We start from the raw sequence: 20,336 nt of genomic DNA, 5'->3' as shown, positions 1-20,336 counted from the left end.
GGGCCCCGGAGCCAGTCTTGTCCAGTTCCAGCCTTACTGTCCTTCCCTGAATACCACCCTCGTGTGCCACACCCCAGCCCCCCTCCCTTGGCTTTCTCTGAACCCCAGTCCCATTTTCAAGCAGAGCCATCTCTTCTGCACCTTCTTGTCCTGCAGGTCTGTGGAGAGTTCATAGCTGTCTGACAGGGCCTTGGAGCGCTTTATCTCCTCCTCCTCCTGCTTCCTCAGGGCGACACTGGCTGGCTGGAGGCGTGCCCTCTGAGCCCAAGGAAGGCCCACTCCAGCAGGGGGGCCCCCCATGTGGCTGCTGGTGGGGGGCAGCTGGCTCAGCCGGTAGGGGGGTTGGCTCCCAGGGCTATCAACCGCTGTGCTCAGGTCACTGCCTGGGGCATCACCCTCCACACTGTGGGGATGAGATAAAATGAGCCAGGATGTGGCAAAAGAAGAGAGGCTTGCTAGGCCCAACTGAGTGAGTACACTAGACCCTGCCCCCAACCCCATCTTCTCCCGTTTCCTCAGATACCTAGGAAGCCCATCATTTAAGAGACCTTTGATGATTTATCTCCTCATTGCCTACACAGTTCCTTCCCTTGAACGCCCTTGTTAATCTTCATTCACTTTTAGTTCCTTCCCTTTGGAGCCCTACCTCAATAACTCCATTCTGAGACAGTGGTCCCTCAAGAGTGTCTTCTCAGTCTGACCCACCGCCCCTTACAATCTGATCCAATTACACCCTTATCCCTAGTCTCCTCCCACTCCTGTCCCCAGCAGCTCCCGGCCTCAAATCTTCCTTCCCCTGATGGCCTAGTTGCCCCCTCCCCAGACTTCCTCCCGCCACCCCCATCCCCGTCTCTATCCCCCTCATAATCCCATGCAGTGATTTCCCTTGTGATGGTGCTAGTCCCAGAACTACCCACAGACCAGTTCCCAGTTCCCTTGACATATCACCCCCTCCCCACTCCCAGTCCCGTTTGATGATGCCTGCCCATTCAGGTTCTCCCCTCCCCCCACCCAGCCCTGCCCCCTGTGCCCTGCCCCTGCCCTTAGCAGCCTGGAATCCAGGCCTGGCCAGTTCCCAGGGTTCCCAGGCTGCTGCTGCTCCTGCTGCTGCTGCTGTTGTTACTGCTGCTGATACTCGTGCTGCTGCTGCTGGTGCTGCTGCTGGTGAGAGGGCAGGGTGAAGGCACAGGCTGGGCCACAGTGGGAAGTGCCTCCCATTCAGCATCCTCACAGGTAAAGAGCTGCCCTGCGGGGAAGCTTCCTTTTTCTCCTCATGTCCTCCTCTGCTCAGCTGGGGGGAGGAGGGCTGGGGTCTCTCAAGCAGAAAGGTAGCAGGAGCTGGGTCCCAGATCTTGCCTGCTGGGGTTACCTAGAGCTGTTGTTCTGCCAGACCTGCTCCCACAGTGCCATGGTAACCAGGCTGCCAGGGAACCCAGGTGGCAGCAGAGCTCCAGGGCATGGTGAGAAGCACAGAGGTGGGGAGAACCAGGAAGGCTGAGGCATAGAGGAGGTTGTGGGAGAATGGGTGTGGCTGGGGCTAAGAGAATAATTTTTATTTTTAAATCAGGGAAGTAGTATGGGCTGTTGGGGCTCTTGGCTAGTAAAAGGATTAAAGAGCCACTCCTTAGCCTCTATTGAGAAAGGCCAAGGGGCAGGGCAGGGCAGGGCAAGGCAAGGACAAGCTGGGCGGGTGGGAGGGATTACCTACTAGCACAAGAGCTTGGGCTGTCTGGGGCCTGCCAGTCTTCTGTGCTAGCGGTCAGAGCAGTAGAGCTGGGCTCCACCCTCGTGAAACCTCTCCCTCACTGTCCAGCCTCCACCCTCCCAAGTACCAGTCAGAAGGAGTGAAGGACTGCTTTTCATGCTAAATTTCTTTTCTCTCAGACCTCAGAGGCTCCTGATGCCACCCTCTACAGGTTAGATCCAGCCCAGCCCAGCATCAAAGACTCTTGTCTTTGTCTTGTCTCCCTTAAGAGGATCCTGTGCACCAGTTTCTCAAACAACTCCTTCACCAGTACACACATTTCAAACCCAGCTTTGATCAACCGTCTCGTCTATGCACAGAACACCCACAGCTCTCGCTGCCTACAAGTTAGTCCAATTTCCAATCATTCCAGCATTAAGGCCTCTCAAGGTTCAACAGACAATGCTTCTAGAATACTTAGTATTTAGGTACCATTCTTAACACTTTATACTTAATAAACTTGGTTGCTCTTTCTAACAACACTATAAGGTTGTTCCTAGCTTTCATTTTATATAGAAAACAAGCAGGACTCAAATCCAGGCAGTGTGATTTCAGAGTTCACCCTCTCAATCATTAAGCAAGGCAGTGTGATTTCAGAGTTCACCCTCTCAATCATTAAGCACCCCTCTAAGCTAATTCACCAGCCCCAGATTCTGTTTCTCTTAAACGTTCCTCAGTCCCATACACCCCAAACAGCTCACATACCACCTTCTACTCCCAATGCTATCCCATCATTTCCGCTAGTGCAATTTGAGAAATGTCCCACATGCTAGTTCTGGTAAGATTCAAGGCATACGCCCCTACTGAGATGCCCCTTGCATCTCCGCCACTAGCCAGAAATGACTGATGAAGCTTGCTCAGAGCCCCCCACCCCGATCTTTTCACATGACTCCTTTTCCTGGCACAGATTAGCTTTAGCAAAGAGTGCATGACTCTCAGTATCCCAGCATAGGAAGAGAATTTGGGAATCTCCTATCTGGTTGGCACAGGACATGGTGCCTAACCCAGAGTAGATGTTCCTGGAGTGAGGAAGTCAGTGAAGGTGGTAGCTTTGTGGCTGCTCTGAAAGAACTCTCACCCAAATTTGTTCCACAAACTTCAGTCTTATTTGCAAATCTCTTATCTATCCCGGGGACAGAGAGAATGTTGAAACATACAAATTTGCCCATCTTGCCTTCTCATCCAACCCAGCCATAGCTTTCCATAACTCATTCAATAAACGCCAACCAAGAACTATCAGAAACAGCATTAATCATCAAAAATGCAATAAAAATTGAAGCTACCAAATTATTTCTTCAGGGAGGTGATACTATAGTGAGAGAAACAGAGAGAAAGACACACACACACACACACACACACACACAGAGAGAGAGAGAGAGAGAGAGAGAGAGAGAGAGAGAGAGAGAGAGAGAGAGAGAGAGAGAGAGAGAGAGAGAGAGAAAGATCTATCATTTTAAGTAGAAATAAGTGTATAAATGGAAAATAAAGCAGTGTGCTTTTTTTGTTTTTTGTTTTTTGTTTATTTGCTTGTTTGTTTGAGACAGGGTTTCTCTACGTAGTCTTGACAATCCTGGACTCACTTTGTAGACTAGGCTGCCCTCAAACTCACAGAGATCTATCTGCCTGGCTCTGCCTCCTGAGTGCTGGGATTAAAGGAATGTGCCACCACCGCCTTGCCTTAAAGAGTGATGTTTTAATCATAGTGTGTGTGTGTGTGTGTGTGTGTGTGTGTGTGGTTTGTGTGTGTGTGTGTGTGGTTTGTGTGTGTAGTGTGTGTGGCATGTGGTATATATGTGTGGAGCGGAGTGTGGTGTGTATGTGGAGTGTGGTGTGTGTGTATCTGTGTCTCTCTGTGTATGTATGTGTGTGAAAGAGAAAGAGAGAGGCAGAGCTAGAAACAGAGACAGACTAGGAATAGAACTCAGAAAATTATGCAGGGTAGGCAAGCTCTTTAGCACTGAGCCATAAACCCAGCCCAACGTGCTATTTTTAGATGTGGCGTCCAGGAAAGGCTGGGGCAGGGGTAGGGGGATGACACAGAAGCAGAACCCTGATGGAACCGAGGGAGTGAGTTGTGCAGCTGTCTGAGGCAAGAAAGTAGAGTTAGTACAACGTGGCTTCATGTTTACGGATCAATAAAAAGACAGTGTGTCCAGAACTTAGTGACCAAGAGGAAGTAATGAGAGATAAGATTGGACAGGTCATGAGAGTTGTACTAGTTAATTTTTGTCAACTTGACACAAGATAAAGTCACCTGGAAACGGGGAGCTTCAACTGAGGAACTGCCTCCATCAGATTGGCTTGTGGGCATGTGTGGGAGCATTTTCTTGGTTGGTAATTGATGTGGGAGGGCCCAGCCCACTGTGGATGGTGCCACCCTGGGCAGGTGGTCCTGGGGTGTACAAGAAAGCAGAGCAAGCTGTGAAAAACAAGGCGGGAGGCAGCATGGTCTCTGCTGCAGTTTCTGCCCTGAGTTCCTACTCTGACTTCCCTGATGATAAAGTGTTATCTGGGAGGATAAGATGAAACAACTCCTTTCCTCCCCAAGTTGCTTGTGCTCTGAGGTTTATCAGCAACAGAAAGCAGACTAGTTCAGGGGACACTGAGCCGATCATAAAAACATTGGCTTTTGATCTGATTGAGATGGCCATAGGAGGGATGTAGCCTAAAGTTGTCAAAAGAACAGCTTCCAGCTTTCTTACCTGTTCTGAGCCCTGTACCACACTTAAACCTGGCTACCTTCTGCTCACACTTCAACATGTAGCTCAGGTGTGCCCTTCCACGCCTGCTTGCCTCCTCTGTGACCACTGCCTTACATACACGCCCCTCCTGCATGTAAGGCTTTACAGTCAGTGTCTGCCCCTGCAAGGGACACCATTAGCCCTCTTCATAGTGAAGAGAGGTAGAGTTGATATAAGTGTAACTCAGGGTCATACACAGTTATTAACGAAGAAAGCCGAGATGCAGCCTCAGAGCTCAGACTGCCCCCTAATGATATTTCAGTGCCTCTCCTACTCCCAGCCCTGTGTTGCTACAGGGTCTCTACTTGTTGGTAACTCCTCTCTCGAGAACTTGCCCCCTTTTGATTGCACAGGGAACAGTTGCAGGAATTGTAGGGTGGCAGTACAGCCTTCCATTAGAGAGACTGGCCAAAAAAACCCAAGATCGCTTGAGGGGTTGCTTTTGCTATCCTACATACTGCTGAAGAATCTGTGGCTGGAGGTATGGAACCCCTCAAGTCAGAGCCCCTAAAACATTTTAGCAACAGGCCAATCACACGGAACACACACACACACATGCACACACACACACACACACACACACACACACACACGGTCAAGTATAACATGACAGACACATACAAAGGCCAACAAATCTAGAAACAAGTATAGACATATGTAGTCACAAGGAAGTAGACATGAATACATGTAGGCACAAACACTCATTGCCTGCTGGACTATTCTTTAGGGGGAAATGAGAGCATCCTTTGCAGAGGGGGAGAATAAGCCATGCTACACAAATAACCACAGAACAAAGTAGAAAGTTATCAGGGCTGGGGAATACAGGAAGTGATGGGGGAGTAAAGGAGAGAGATTCCTTCTGCTTGGGGGTGGCTGAGCAGAATAAAAATAAACTGGCACTTAAGTATGCACCTACCCCGTGTCAGGCATTTTTCACACATTATTTAATCTGCATGGCAAACACCAGGGAAGAATTAGGATCCCTTTTTTACAGGGGAAGAAAACAGCTCTAGGAGGGAAGCTGACTGACAAAGGTCACAGAGCTAGCTACTGACAGAGTGGGGATTCAGACCCAAAGCCTGTGCTGGCCCTCCTGCTGTCTTGAAGTCTTCCTGGGAGAGGAAGCTTCTGGACTGTGCTTTGCCTAGGAGGAGCGAGGAGAGATGAGAGTAGAGGGACTCTTGTAAGCCAAGGCTCTACCACAAGAAGAAGCAGGTTAGGATGTCTTCTGGGGACTTGAGGCTGGCCTGCCCATGACAGAGAGCGGAGCACTGACCCTTCCCAGATGCTACTCCTGTTTAGTGTGTGTGTGGGGGGGGTCCTTCTCTCCCTCCTTCTCTTTATTGGTACTGCCCAGAGCCAGGAATTCAGCAGGGAATGGGAATCAGAATGCAGTTGCCATGGAAATGAATGGAGACTGTTGCTATGGATACCATAAGATGAGGGCAAGAGGAAAGCAAGGTTGCTGGAAACTATCCCCATGACAACTTAGGTTGCACTGGGAAGGGACTGGAAGTGAGATACAAGAAAACAAGGGGGTCAGGGTATGTAAAGAGAACCAAGGGCTTTAGGGTTCTAGAAGGAAAAGGCTGAGCAAGGAGATTGGAGCTGATAGAAAAAGTGGCAGAGGATAGTAAAGAGCAGCAGCCACTGCCTCTGACAGCTCTTCTGCAAGATGTTTTTGCTGTCCAACCCAGTGCTATGGAGGGACCAATCCCAAATCCAGCCTGGATTAGCTAACAACTGAGGGTAAACAGTGGGAAAACAGATTCAGGGAGCCCAAAGACCTGGGTTGGAATCCTGGATCTGCTCATTTGCAACTCTAGAAAAATATCAGTTGTAACTTATTTATTCTCTTCATGAAGCCTTGCAATTGTGTAAAGTCTGGGTTTTCTCCCCAAAGGAAATATAACACAGGTGGGAATCTGAGCACATGAGGCTGGTGGTATGGCTAAGTGGCAGAGCATCTGCCTAGCATCTCCAGGTTCTTGGTTCAGTCTCCACCTACACACACACACACACACACACACACACACACACACACACACACACACACACACACACACACCCCAATAAGTCTACATAGAAATCTCATGTTTTTCTTGCCCCCTCCCCCAGTGGTGGAGTCTTTGCACTATCCATGTCTCCATTTCTTCCCAGGGTGACACACGAGGGACTAGACCCTGGGGTACATATTTGTGGAGTGGTAAGCAAGGAAGCAGGAAAGCCTGAAGTTAGACGGGCAGAGCTCCTGCATTTAAGAATAATGACTCATGAGTTTGTACAGAAGGGCCACAGAGTTGGAAGTGAACTTTGCAAAACAAGTTTGAAGAATCAGCCAATCCTGTAGATCCAAGGGAAGCCCAGGCAGTGAAAGGGACATTCTCTTGAAAACATCCCTAACTTCTGGCAAAAGTTGCACTTTGAGCTACAAAGACCCATGCCACCCGTGCTCCCACCACTTCCTACCGCCTCTCACTCTGCTCTGTAACATTCCAAAGCGGTACCAACAACAAGCTACTTGCAATTCCCCTATAGCAAACTCACCCATTACCTTTCTGGGCTTGGACTCAAAGACTTGCTTTATTTTTCATGTCCAAAATGTCTTTTCTCTTTTTCCTCCTTGGACTTAAATGGCCTAGATGAGCCCATCCTCATTTTGTGCACCCTGAGTGGGCAGATGCTCCAGCCAAGGCAACTTTAACTTACTTTCACCCTCCCAGGATCCGCCAAGATCACATCCTGCCTCCTCTGTGTCTCATGTGTACCCATCTCATGGTGGCTCTTACCACCAGCCAACATGTGAGTCTCTCTTGAAGTCTGAACCACCCACTCTAGATCCCCATATCTGTTTTCCAAAAGTAGTGGCCTGGCATGGCTTACTTTCATGGAGCTACCAGACCCAGCATACCTCACTCAGCTACCTTGTTCCCCAAATCCACATAAGGTCTGTATGTGTGTAACCATCTGCCTAATAACCGTTACCCTAAGAGCCATACCTACCCTTGTGATCAAATTCACTGGGCACATACATACTTCCAGGTATACAGAGCCAGACCCCACATAGAAACCTCGATTTCTCAGAATTACTCATGCCCAGACTCACATAATCATGTTTCCTTAGTTATACAGCAGGTCACACAGTCTCTCACTACTCTGAGACCCATGTAGCCTGTCACACAGGTGCACATGGATGCACAGACACATGGACACACTTTTTTTTTTCTCACAATAGATATAAGCCTGCTCCCTTCCCTCAGCACAGCCCCCTCCGATAGCCTATGCAGTCGCCTGGGCAGGAGTTGCCACTCTTACAGTCCTTGACTTGCCCTCTTCCTTCCTTCAGTTAACCCTGCCCACTTCCTTCTACTGCCACTCAAATAAAGTATAGACAATGTTCTCCCAGTCACAGGTCATCTAGACACTTGAACACAGTAATTACTTACCATTGGCCAACTTGACTCTGGAGCATGCCAGTGCCTTTTTTCCCCATTTGGACCCTAGTCTCTGAAATGTCTTCTCACATCTTGCCATCTAATCAAATCTTTTCCAATATGTGAGACCTAATTTTACCCTTCTTCCTCCAGCAAGCCCTGCCCCCCCAGGATCCTATCACTCCCTGCCCACCATTCCATGCCCTAACATAAACACATCACAGAAAGAGGAGCACTAATTCACAAAGGCTGCTGTCTTCTCTCCCAGCAGTACCTCTAAAAAGCAGTGGTTCTCAACCTTCCTAATGCTGGCCCCAACCATAGAATTATTTTGTTGCCACTTCATAACTGTAATTTTACAACTGTTGTGAATTGTAATGTAAATATATGATGTGCAGATGGTCTTTGGCAACCCCTGTGAAAGACACATTTGAACCCCCGAAAGGGTCATGATTCACAGGTTGAGAACCACTGCTATAGTCTTAGCTTCCAGCTAGATCAAGAAAATGTTCTCAGTCATGTTAGGGAAATGGCTTCCTCTCAGAGATCCTGAAGTTACAGTATCATAATCAAGGAATCCTAATATCACAGAATATGAAAATCATATCATCAGAATTTCTAAATGGTAGAATTATGAAATCTAAAACCACAGGATTGGGGAATCCAAATATCATAACACTGTAGAAAGAGAAGTCACAAAACTGCATGAACTATGTCCCAGAATCATCGTATCTTCAAAGCTCATAATTATAGCTTCTTAAAATGGTAGCATCTCAGATTCAGAATGTCAGAGCTGGAAGAACTCTGGTTATCCTGGTCAAACCACCCTCCCCATTCTCCAGATGGGTAAACTACGTATTGCAGAAGTCATGCCCAAGATTAGCCAGTTCAAAGATGCTCAGGCCAGTGCACTTACGAAGGTAACAGGTGTGCTCATGCTGAAAGACATTCATACATTTATTTATTGGATGGCTTTTAGGCATCGGCAAGCCACAAATCAAGCCCTACTCTGTCTTCCAGCCCATTACCAGCCCTGGATAGGAAAGAAGGCAAAGTTCTGGTGGGGATGGAGCCAGGGTGATGGGGTGGGGTGGAACATACATCAGACAGAGAGAAGAGATCAGCTTTTATTGATGGAAATTTCTTTATACATAGCAACACACATGCTGAAAGGCCTTTTCCTCCTGATCATGTTTACAGAGCGCTATGGGAGTGAGAAGGGCTGGGGAGAGGGGATGAGGTGAGGCCTTCAAGCACTGGAGAAAATGGCAGCTATGGCCGCAGCAAGGGAATGAGTGACGGGGAACTAGGCAGGCTGGGTTCCTGCTCCCGTCTGGTCCTCTGAGCCTAGGCACCCTGCATCTCTGTTTGTGCTCACAGAGGACAGAGGTAGGTCCTTGGGGTGTCATTTGGAGACCTCTCCAGTAGCTACAGGCTCCAGGGTGCCTGGGAAGTGGGTATATAGGTGCAAGGGGGTCCAGGTTCCAAGCTTCAAGCTCCAAGCTCTGCTTCTCCCATATTTTAGTAAAATCTAGGACTCCAGCTCTTTAATTTCAGCGGCTAGAGCCTAGGGGAGACAGCAGGGGTGGGGAGGAATTCCAAGTAGGAGGTAGGGGAAAAAAGAGCAGGATGCTTGCCCATCTGGTTCCTGAAGCAGGGGACAGGGTCCCATGAGGGATCCACAGAGGCAGGGGTGGGGGCTGGTTAAGGCTTTTGCTTCTGCATAGAAAATGGCCCTTGTCCTCTCAGTTACCGAGAGGAGGGACTACTGCATTCGGAGGCCGGACAGCAGAACTGGTGAGCGTCTTCCTCTTCCTCTTCCTCAGTTTCCTCCTCCTCCTCCTCCTCCTCCTCTTCCCTGGGGCCAGGAAAGGCAGGGTAGAGGCCACAGGCAGGGGTGACAGAGAGAGGCAGAGACATTAGTTTGCAGAGAAGGGCCAGAACTGGGAAGTTGGGCTAGGATGGGATCCAAATGGGGAGGCCAGTGTGACACCTTATCCAAGGCCACATCCAACTCAGTCTCCAAGGAGCCTATGGCTGGTCCCCCTGTGGAATAGCCCTCCCCAACCCAGCCCTAATCTTAGGGTCACCTTCACAGTACAGAAACTCAATGCTAGAACTTTGTATAGATCATCTCATGTAACCCTTGCAACAGCTTTGCAAAAGCATCATTTTAGAAAGGGTGCTTAGCCTCAGGGAACGTAGATAAGTTGGGCATAAAATACAGTCAGGATTTAATCCGGAGTTCTTAGAGCTTCAGGTCTCAGACTCAATCCTTCCAGTTTTGTGCTAGAAATCCGTTCTGTCCTTATAGGACAAAGATTTGTGTTTCCGTCAGACTCAAAGTCCACAAAACCAAGAAGATGCTTAGAAATCAAGCATGGAAAATGCACATCATTAGAAGCAAAAAGACCTGGGTTCATGGCTTAGGGATGTACCCCAATGGGAAAGCACTTGCCTATCATATGCAAGGTCCTAGGATCCGCTCCTAGAACCACAAAAAAAGAAGAGAAAAGAAAGAAAAGGAGAGGAGAGGAAAGAAAAGAAAAGAGAGGGTGACCTGGGCCTAAACCCAGGCTTTACAAGTGCTTCCACGTTATGTGTCCTTGGGCATCGAATTGCCCCTCTTGGGAGTTGCTACCTTAACTGTAAAGTGGGACTTATTGTACCACCTCCCAGGACTGTTGCAAGGTCTAGAACATATATCAAATGCCTAGCAAACAATCACAGTAGAAACAAGAGCAATGGGCTGGTTTTTTTTTCCCCCTTTTTAAAAATTTTTTAAAATTTATGTGTATTGGTGTGAGGGTGTCAGATCTTGCAATTACAGACAGTTGTGAGCTGCCATGTGGGTGCTGGGAATTGAACCCAGGTCCTTTGGAAGAGCAGGCAATGCTCTTAACCACTGAACAATCTCTCCAAGCCGCATGCAATGGGGATTTTTGTTCATTGTTTCTAAATCTCATTTCTAAGGGCCCAGGCTGCATGACAGTCACTTGAGTTGGGTGACAGTATCATGGAATGTATGGATAGATGGTAGGGCTGGGAGTGGATCAGATGCCTTATAAGTGAATAGATGGGTCTTCTGGGGACAGCCAAGGAAATGGCAACATCCCATTCCCAGACTCCTCAGTTCGGATAACATAAGAAGTATGGAATCCGGGAAATAAAAGGATCAGGACAAGATGAGGAGGAAAGATGACAAGCAGGGGAAGGCACTGTGATCCACCTGGCAGACAAGCACACACATGAATGCACATACATACACACGTGCACACACCCTTCTCCAACTTGGAGATCCCTCTGACACACTGTTCCACACACTGAATCAGCAAAATCACACTAACCAGGTCTCAAGCCCTGAGCCTTAGTTTCCCATTCCTCATCTCTACAACGTGGTAAGAATGCTATAATTCTTAAGGTTGTCATGAGGAAAGAATGGTAGTCCAGGCTCACTGGGCATGTCCTTCTTATGAAGGACAGGCTTCTGAAAGTTCTCTCTCTCACACACAACCCCCTTCTCCTTACTTTTCAGCCTCCCTAATGTTTGCTTTAAGCACCAATTTCTTCTTGACATACTCATCTTGACTCCATTGTCTGCTGGATAAAGTTAAGACTCCAAGTTAGCACTGAAGGCTCCTTTATCCTATGGTCTCACTTAGCTTTTCTGGACAGATGGACTCAGGCCTGCGTTTCAATACTAGCTCTACCACCAACCAGCTCGGTGGGCTGGGATTCTTTTCTTAACTGGTCCGGGACTCATTTTCCTTATCAGGAAAATGGGGAAATATCTATTCCAGAAGGTGTGGTAGGTCTAAGTGAATCCACAAATGCTAAAGCATCTACCGCAGGGGCGGTTTGGTACTTAACACATGGTAACATTATTACGGCTGCCATCGCCAATGGTATCCACATTCTTATACTTACTCATGCCCAACTGTCTTCAAACTAGTTCATTACTCCATCTGTATGCCCAGCCTTTCCATTCCTGTATGACTTTGCTGATTTTGTTCACAATGAATTTCATGCGCCTAATCAAATGTTGCTTTGTGAGAGGGGTCCTCCCTGACTCCCAGACATAGGTATTCTTTGCTTCTATGTGGCTCCAGCATTTATGTGCTTGGTCAGGGTTCTTTGTTAGTTCTTTGAACATCTTGAAGCATACCTTTCACCAATCTCAATGCACTTAAATGCCCACTACCACCACTACTTTCCCTCTCTGGGAGAAAGTGGGGGGGGTGTCCCCTATACTATTTGACACTAGTTTCCACTTGGGCTCTGGGGCCTATCCTTGCTCTCTCATCCTCAACAACCATTCTTTCTATCTCCCACATTCTCAACTGTTCCCTCTTTGTTGCCTCCTTCCTGTTCTCATTTATAGAAGCTCAAGTCTTTCCCATCTGGGAATCAAAACCCTCTACCTGCCTCCACATCTCCCCCTGTCCTTCTTTCTTCTTCACAGCTAAGCTTCTTGAGAAATTTGTCTACACTGGCCATCTCCACTTCAGTACCTCCCACGAGTTCTTCAACCCACTGCAATCTGCCTCTTGCACTCATCGCTGCATGGAAATGTTTTTAGGAAGGTTGCCCAGGACTTCTTGATGGTTAAAGCAATATAGTCACTTCTACCCTGGACTTAATTCCTCCTGGCCACAAGGTTTAACACTCTTAAAAAGGCCACTTCCTTCCTTAGTGAGCCCATTCACAGTTGGTTTTCCTACTGTTTCTCTGGTCCACCCCTCTACCTCTTCCTGGACCCATTCTTCATGTTGCTACCTCTTCCCCAGTTCTTCTCCCTCATCTCACTCCCCTTTAGTGATGCCATTCCATTTCATAACTTCAGGTGTGTTTCTATCTAGCACAGATCTTTCTGCTGGGTCCCTAAACCAGCTCCAACAGGGCAGCCTGTACAGCCCTCAGATGTCAAAGGGACCTCTCCCACAACCTTATCAGTGCAAGCTTTGCCTCCCGCATTCCCCACCTTAGTGAAAGCTGTTGCCATATACCTAGTCACTTGTGCCCAAAACACACTTTGGAGTTACTCCATCAGACAGGTCCAACCTTTTGACATTTTGACACGATGACCCCTCCAGTTTATACTTAAAAATCATGCAATCACGTTACAAGGGGAAACATGTAAAAGGTCTCACAATGTTTTAAGTAAGTTTAAAATGTTGTGTTAGACCATAGCTATTATTGGCCAGATGTAGCCTACAGAGTGCCCAGATGTAGCCTACAGAGTGCAGATTGGACACACATGCTTGATTCTTCCTGCTTCCTTAGCAGGAAGTTAGTCACTAGAATTTGCTTGCTCTACCTCCTAAATAGTCCTAACATTCTTTATATCATCAGCTGCTGGCACCTTCTCTTCTACTCCTTTTGCCCCTTATTCAGCCTTTCTCAAATTACATTGTCCTTCCTCCTGTTCTTCAAACACACATATACCTTCTGTCTGGAGCATCATCTAAGTCTGTACATGGCTTTGCTGCCTGACTTCCTTCAAGCCTCTGGTCAACAATTCATCATTAAAGACATAACTCCTTTAAAGGCACACCAACACCCTCTACTTTCTTTACCACACACTTCCTGCTCTTTATTATTTGTCTTATCTAAAGTACTCAGCACTCCACTTCACATGCCTGCAACAGTGCTTTAGTACATATTCACGCAATAAATGCATCCATTGCTATGCCTCAAGACTCCAACTACTGTGAACTCCATTCTCAATAATGGTCACCTCCTCTTCCATCTTTTCTTATGCCCCAACTCTCTTAACTCCAGTCCTTTCTTCTGCTCAACCATTGTCTCATTCCATCTCTTCTCTCTGTTCACTGTCACTTTCTTAGTTCCTCTTCTCTTGGATGACTATATCATCCCAAATCTCCCCAAATCTCCCTTCCTTCTAAAACATTTCTTTGATAATGATGCTTTCCTATTCAAGAACTGATCAAAGCTTCCCAGATATCTACCCCCTTGAAAAAATATATGCTTTCAGATATGCTTGAGGCGCATCTAACATCTGCCCCAGCTATTATTTTTATTTGCTCCTTATATGCAAATTCTGTGCAGACCCTCAGAGCACCCTCCATCTTCTATCTTGAGCTCATTTTTGTTGTTTTCATGAGACAGGGTTTCTCTGTGTAGCCTTGGCTGTCCTGGAACTCACTCCATAGAACAGGCTAGCCTCGAACTCAGAGATATACCTGCCTCTCTCTCTGCCTCTGCCTCTGGCATCTGGCCTCTGGCCTCTGGCCTCTGCTTCTGCCTCTGCCTCTGCCTCCCCAGTGCTGGGACCAAAGGCATGTACCACCACTGCATGGACTTCGAGTAACTAGCTTACATGTTACTTTCTTTGGAAGCTTTTTCTAACTCACAACTCAGAAGTCTCCCTCAGTCCTCCTCCCCATTCTCTAATCCACAGGAAAATAAGTGTCTCTGGTATTACTTGGGATCTCTAAGAACAAGGGATAGGATGGAAGATACTAGTTAGGGATGAGACCAAAGACTTTGGATGGTGGATGAGCATTGATGGGAGTTCTTGTAGATTGGTCTGTTACCGGCTCTCTGGCATCCTGTTAGTGTCTACTCATTTCTTCCCTTCTGTCCCTCACTTTCGCTATCTATAACAGTTTATATCACTCAATAGTTGAATTGAAGTCATCTTATTAACAACTCTCAAAGGACTTGGATTCCAAACTTTGAAATTAAAATGCCTCTAAATGAATGGTGACCACTAGAGTCACACAATGTACTAACTAACCTTACTTGATGCTATTTTTTTTCTATGCCAATCCAAAGTCAGACCTCACATTGGCCTCTATGTACACAATCCACTTTTTGTACACAAAGTTTTCTGTATCCCTGGTTGAACTTTAACTCTCCATATAGTAAGTGATAGCCTCCTGATCCTCCTGCCTGCATCTCCCAAGCGGTAAGATAACAGGCATGTGCCACCTTGTCCACCTGCAATTCATTTTCCATACTGACTGGTAATGTGAGCCTCCTAAAACACAAACTTTATCATATTATACTCTTCTGATTCTTTCACGTGATACTTTGTTGCTAACACGTTTGACTCTCAACCTTTCTGGGGGGGGGGGATACACACCCCTTTATGCATTTAATGAAAGCTATGAACTATCTTCCTCATAAAAGTATGTGCATAGTTATAAGCATGAAGCATTTGGATCCAGTTTCAGAAGGTTTGTGGGCCTCATGAAGCCTATCTGGTAGCCATATACTCCACTCTCTTGCTCTATCTAAAAACATCCAGTTCTTTTACATATGCTATTCCTTCTGCCTAGAATGTTCCTCAGTACTTCACCCATCTGGCTAATTCTTACTCATTCTTTAAGACCCAGAACTCAGGGTGAGTTTACCTGTGCCAGCCCTAGACAGGGATGTATCCCTTCCTTTAAGCTCCTATTCTCTACCCTCTACCCTTGTGTTCTTTTCTGTCACAGGCCTTCACAGTCTTCCCCCCAACAAACTGGGGGACTCATGGAGGACAACCACCATTACCTTTCATAGGCAGTATTCTATAAGTGTCTGCTGAAATTAGTACCAATAACAGCAAGTCTACTGAGTATCTATTGTGTTTCAGGTATTTAGTGATAGGAATTCTCATGGATTTATTTGAATGGGATCATCTCCTCCTTAGTTACTGAAATCCATGATGCTGTTGGTAGTATCCTGCCCTTTTCAACAAAGAAAAAAGCATGTTAAGAAATGTGTGAAATTGTTCAAGAGATAGAATTTGGACAGAGATTGCCATGGATGCCATGGCAAATAGTAGCATACCATGCCCTACTGTTCTAGATTTCGAGATCACAAGAAAGCATCATCAGCAAAAGAAAAAGATCAAGAACCAGGGCCAGAGCTCTGGACCTATGTTCCGTTTTCCAAAACCACCTCTTATTCTAATTCCTAAATAAGTCATACCAAGGCCAGGTACCTAGTGCTCTTCTTATGCATCCTCCTCTTTCCCACAATCCTGCCTGCTTGTGGTTAGGGCCAGCCTTTGTTTCAGAACCATCTTCACACATTTATGGTGTTACAGACTTTGATAGTAGGAAAACAAGATCTGAGTGGCCTTTCCCTTTCTATAGTCCACAGTCATCCTGCAGTTTCACATGTACCATTTCCAATACTACAAACAGGCCTGAGAAGGTAAGCCGGCATTAGCCTCATGACTACATGGAGGAAAGAAAGGCCCAGAAGTAAATGACTTGCCCCAAGTCATAGAGAAGTAAATGCAAAAACATGAACTTGAATAAACTGACCCAACTATTTCCCCAATGAGGCCATCATGCTTGGAAGAGTAAAAAAGACAAGGTCATTCCTCATAAAGAAAGAGAATGAAAAAAATTATTATTTTTTCCCAACTCATTATAAATGTCACCTATAGGAAGCCTTCCCTACATGCCAGTTGAGGTTATAAGCCTATATTCTGGCAGCCAGCTCAGTCTAATTCAGTCTCATTCCAAAGTACACTATGCTTCTTTTCTCACTGATAGACTAGAATTCCCTGAAAGTAGGACCAGACATACTCCATTTCCACAACAGCAGCAAGTGCACTTAACCACTGCGTCATCTCCAGTCCTAAGAATGTCTGGTTTATTTAAAATGAAGATACAAGTTATTTTCACTGCTTTAACAAGTGTATTGACTAGTTAAAGGTAAAGATTACTCACAAATCATGTCTTTATTTAAGGCATACATTATATGACTTTTTAATTAAGAGATGATCATAGGGCTGGAGAGGTGGCTCAGTGGTTAAGGGCACTGCCTGCTCTTCCAGATTACCTAGGTTCAATTCCCAGAACCCATATCATCTGTAACTTTAGTTCCAAGACATCTGATACCCTCTTCTGGCCTCTATTGCCACTAGACACACTAGTGGTGCTCATACATACGTGCAAACAAAACACTCATGCTCATAAAATAAATGAATAAAAAATATAGAAGACTTGGTCAAGAGTAGTATTTGAGGCTGGAGAGATAGGTCATCTACTAAGAGCATGCTCTTGCAGAGGACCTAAGTTTGACTCCTAGCACCCATATCAAAAGCTTATAACCTCTTACATCTCCAGCTCCAGGAGCACCCAGTGCCTCTGGCCTCTAAAGACACCTGCAAGCATCCTGGTCTACATAGTGAGTTCCAGGACAGCTGGAGCTATGTAGTGAAACCCTGTCTTGAAAAAACAAAACAAACAATAATAATAACAACAAAGATACCTGCATCCCCATGCATACACAACACACACACACACACACACACACACACACACACACACACACACACACACGAGCAAAAATTAATGTTTTAAAAAAGAGTAATAGTCTACAGGGTATTTAATAAGGAGGTGCACAAGAGAGCTCATGTTTGCAATTTGGACTGGGTGTTTTAGAAAAGAGTTTTGTCTCACTAAGCTGGGCTTTCTCTGTCAGTAAATCCTCAGAAAAATCTTGCTCCAAGACCTGGTTCTCAGCTTGGAGGAATGTGCATATCCACGATTCTTATGCTCATGCTATCCACTGTCACAAGCCTGTGATGCCAGCACTCAGGAGGCTGGAGATGAAGAATCACGAGTTTCAGAGCAGCTGCTGCTAACAGCAAGCCCTGTCTCACAAATCCAAAAAGGAAAAGAGAAAGTCTCCTGGCAACGGACAATGTGGCCCCATAAAATAAACATGCACAAAACTGTATTAATCTGTACTCCAGTCAAAGCATCTAAGAGGTTCTGTTTTTCATGACCCTTCTTATCTTTTTAAGTTTTTATACCTAAAGACAGTTTGTTATGGTTTAACCTTCAGTTAGTTAACATAAGGTGAGCGGCTGGCTATTCATACTTACTAGGTTAAATGTCTGTTTCATTGTTGAATCATCGAATTATGTTATTTCAACATTTTATTTTTACTTTATTTGAGACAGGATCTCACTCCATAGTGCAGGCTGTTCTAGGACTCACTACATAGCACAGGTTAGTTGCAAACATACAGTTCCTTTTGTCTCAGCTCCTGAATGGTAGGATTACAGGTAAAAGCTACCATGTCCAACCTACTTCTCCAATTTAAAAGGGCTGGGTATTCCAGGAGACAATATAGATTTAGACAGAGAGAGCAACATTGTACCTGATATCTATATAGTAAGGATACTTTGTACTGCCTTGTTATTTATTAGTTTTTCTTTTTTTGGTTGTTGTTGTTTGTTTGTTTTGGGGTTTTTCTTTGTTGTTGTTTTTCGAGACAGGGTTTCTCTGTGTAGCCTTGGCTGTCCTGGACTCACTTTGTAGACCAGGCTGGCCTCGAACTCACAGAGATCCGCCTGTCTCTGCCTCCTGAGTGCTGGGATTAAAGGCGTGTGCCACTACCTCCAGGCTTGTTATTTATGTTTTAACTTGTATACATTACCTTTCTCCAAACAGAATTTTAAATGTTAGTGCAGAAAAATATCATTCTATTTTATGGCTTCTATTTTGTTTTGTTGTTGTTGTTGTTGTTTCTTTGTTTTGTTTTGTTTTGAGAAGGGATCTGTGATCTCACCATGTTGCTCCTACTAGCCTTGAACTCCTGACCTCAAGTAATCCTTCTGCTTTAGCCTCCTGAGTATCTGGGAATACTGGCATGTACCATCACAGTTGACTTGGCTTCTAGGCTTTGTTTTTGTTGTTGTTGCTGTTGTTTTTAAAAGACAGGATCTCACTATGCAGCTCTGATTGTCCTACATACTCACTCTGTAGACCAGGCTGGCCTCAAACTCACAGAACTCTGTCTGCCTCTGCCTCCCAAGTGCTCGGATTAAAGGGGTGCACCACTCAAGGGTTTCAAAGTCTCACATTGTAAGGCCTTCTCTATCTTAATATTGTAATGAAACCATTCCAGATTTTCATCTGGAAATTCTACAACCATGTTTTCATATGTGTTACTGGTCTGAATTGTCTTCTTTATCACAAATGAATTTCCCATTTCAACATGTGGCTTTGCATCTAAAACTCCTCACTCTGTTCCATTTATATATTCCTCTATTTCTGGGAGACTATAATATTTGTAATTTCTGCAGTCTTTCAGTTTTTTAGATTCATTTATTTTATATGTATTGCATATCACATGTATGCCTCATCCTTATGGGGGGTCCAGAGGAGGGTATCAATTCCCTAGAACTAGAGTTATGGATGCTTGTGAACCACCATGTGGGTGCTAAGAATTGAATCCAGGCCCTCTGTAAGAGCAACCAATGCCCTTAACTGTTGAGCCATCTTTCCAGTCCATTTAGTGCATACTCTTATAATAAGGTTTGGGTACATTTAATAGGTAAATCTCCTACACTATTCCTCTTTTTCAAAAATATCTTAATTATATATTTACTTTTTCCAAACAAACTTGAAAATGCAATTTCTCAATACTAAAGAAAATATTATTGAAATGTTTATGACAATTGCATCGAACATTTTAATCCAACTCAGGGAAAATAGCATTGTTCACCATATTGAACCTTTCACCCTCAAATAGAAGACAATCCTTGATATAGTCAAGTCTTACAGCCTTCAGTAAAAATTTACAACCCTTTACAAAAAATATTTCCTGTTTCATGTAAATTTCTAGGGAGTTTGTAGATTGTTTTTACTACTATGACTAGTAACTTTTTTTTTTTTTTTTGAGACAGGATTTCTCTGTGTAACAAGCCTGGCTATATTGGAACTTGCTCTGTAGACCAGGTTGGCCTCAAACTCAGAGATTCACCTGCCTCTGCCTCCTGAATGCTGGGATTAAAGGTGTATGCCACCACTGCTCTGAAAAAGTATCAATTCTTATTACATCTTTTAGTTAGATGCTACTGGTATTCAGGAATGCTAATGTTTTAGGTACATATTTGCCCTTTATGTACTTATCATACTGGAATTTCTTAGCAGTTGAAGGAAGCTTTCATTTTATTCTCTTTGATTAATTGAATAAGCATATCATCTTCAAATGATGCTAATTATGATTTGTTCTAATATTTATATGACTCATTTTAAAAATACATTTGTTTTTAATTGGAATGAAATGTATACACGTATGAAATCATCAAATAAAAATTCAATAAAAGTTATAAAGGAAATCCCACTTTAAATTTTCCAAAAATCATTAAATAATAGTGATAGCAATCATTCTTACATTGTTCTTGAATTTAATGGAAATGTTTTAAGTGTTTCATTGTTATATTTGATGATTGTCCCTGATTTCTGATCAAAACAAGCCTTTACCAAGTTAAGGAAATTTTTGCTAATTCCTTGCTTCGCGTATTAGCTTTCTTTTGCTGTGTAACAAATTATTCCATCACAGCAAAAGAATACATTGTAAAATTATCAGAACATTCCCAGCATTCATAAAGATGATTAAATGATCTTTCCTATAAACAAGAAACACTGTCCTAAA

General features: G+C 44.9%; 2 protein-coding genes across 7 annotated transcripts in view; one reads left to right on the top strand and one right to left on the bottom strand.

The window, feature by feature from the left end:
- The window catches only part of Shroom2 (shroom family member 2), a 1,329,704-nt gene that overhangs the window by 467,173 nt on the left and 842,195 nt on the right, over positions 1–20,336 (top strand). The gene's annotated exons all lie outside the window — the stretch shown is intronic.
- Iqsec2 (IQ motif and Sec7 domain ArfGEF 2) overlaps positions 1–20,336 on the bottom strand; it is an 87,030-nt gene that overhangs the window by 23,405 nt on the left and 43,289 nt on the right. For 3 of the 6 annotated variants that reach the window (XM_051142100.1, XM_051142101.1, XM_051142106.1), the window contains 2 exons: positions 3,999–4,136; positions 142–403 (listed from right to left, as the gene is read on the bottom strand). In XM_051142100.1, the coding sequence (XP_050998057.1) occupies positions 142–403; positions 3,999–4,136 (400 nt within the window). The remainder of the gene's footprint in view (positions 1–141; positions 404–3,998; positions 4,137–20,336) is intronic. The other 3 variants (XM_051142102.1, XM_051142103.1, XM_051142104.1) reach the window with 1 other exon arrangement.

The sequence above is a fragment of the Acomys russatus genome, chromosome X (assembly GCF_903995435.1).
Source record: "Acomys russatus chromosome X, mAcoRus1.1, whole genome shotgun sequence".
Taxonomy (NCBI): domain Eukaryota; kingdom Metazoa; phylum Chordata; class Mammalia; order Rodentia; family Muridae; genus Acomys; species Acomys russatus.
The sequence above is the reverse complement of the archived record's forward strand: the minus strand, read 5'-3'. Positions and strand labels throughout refer to the sequence as shown.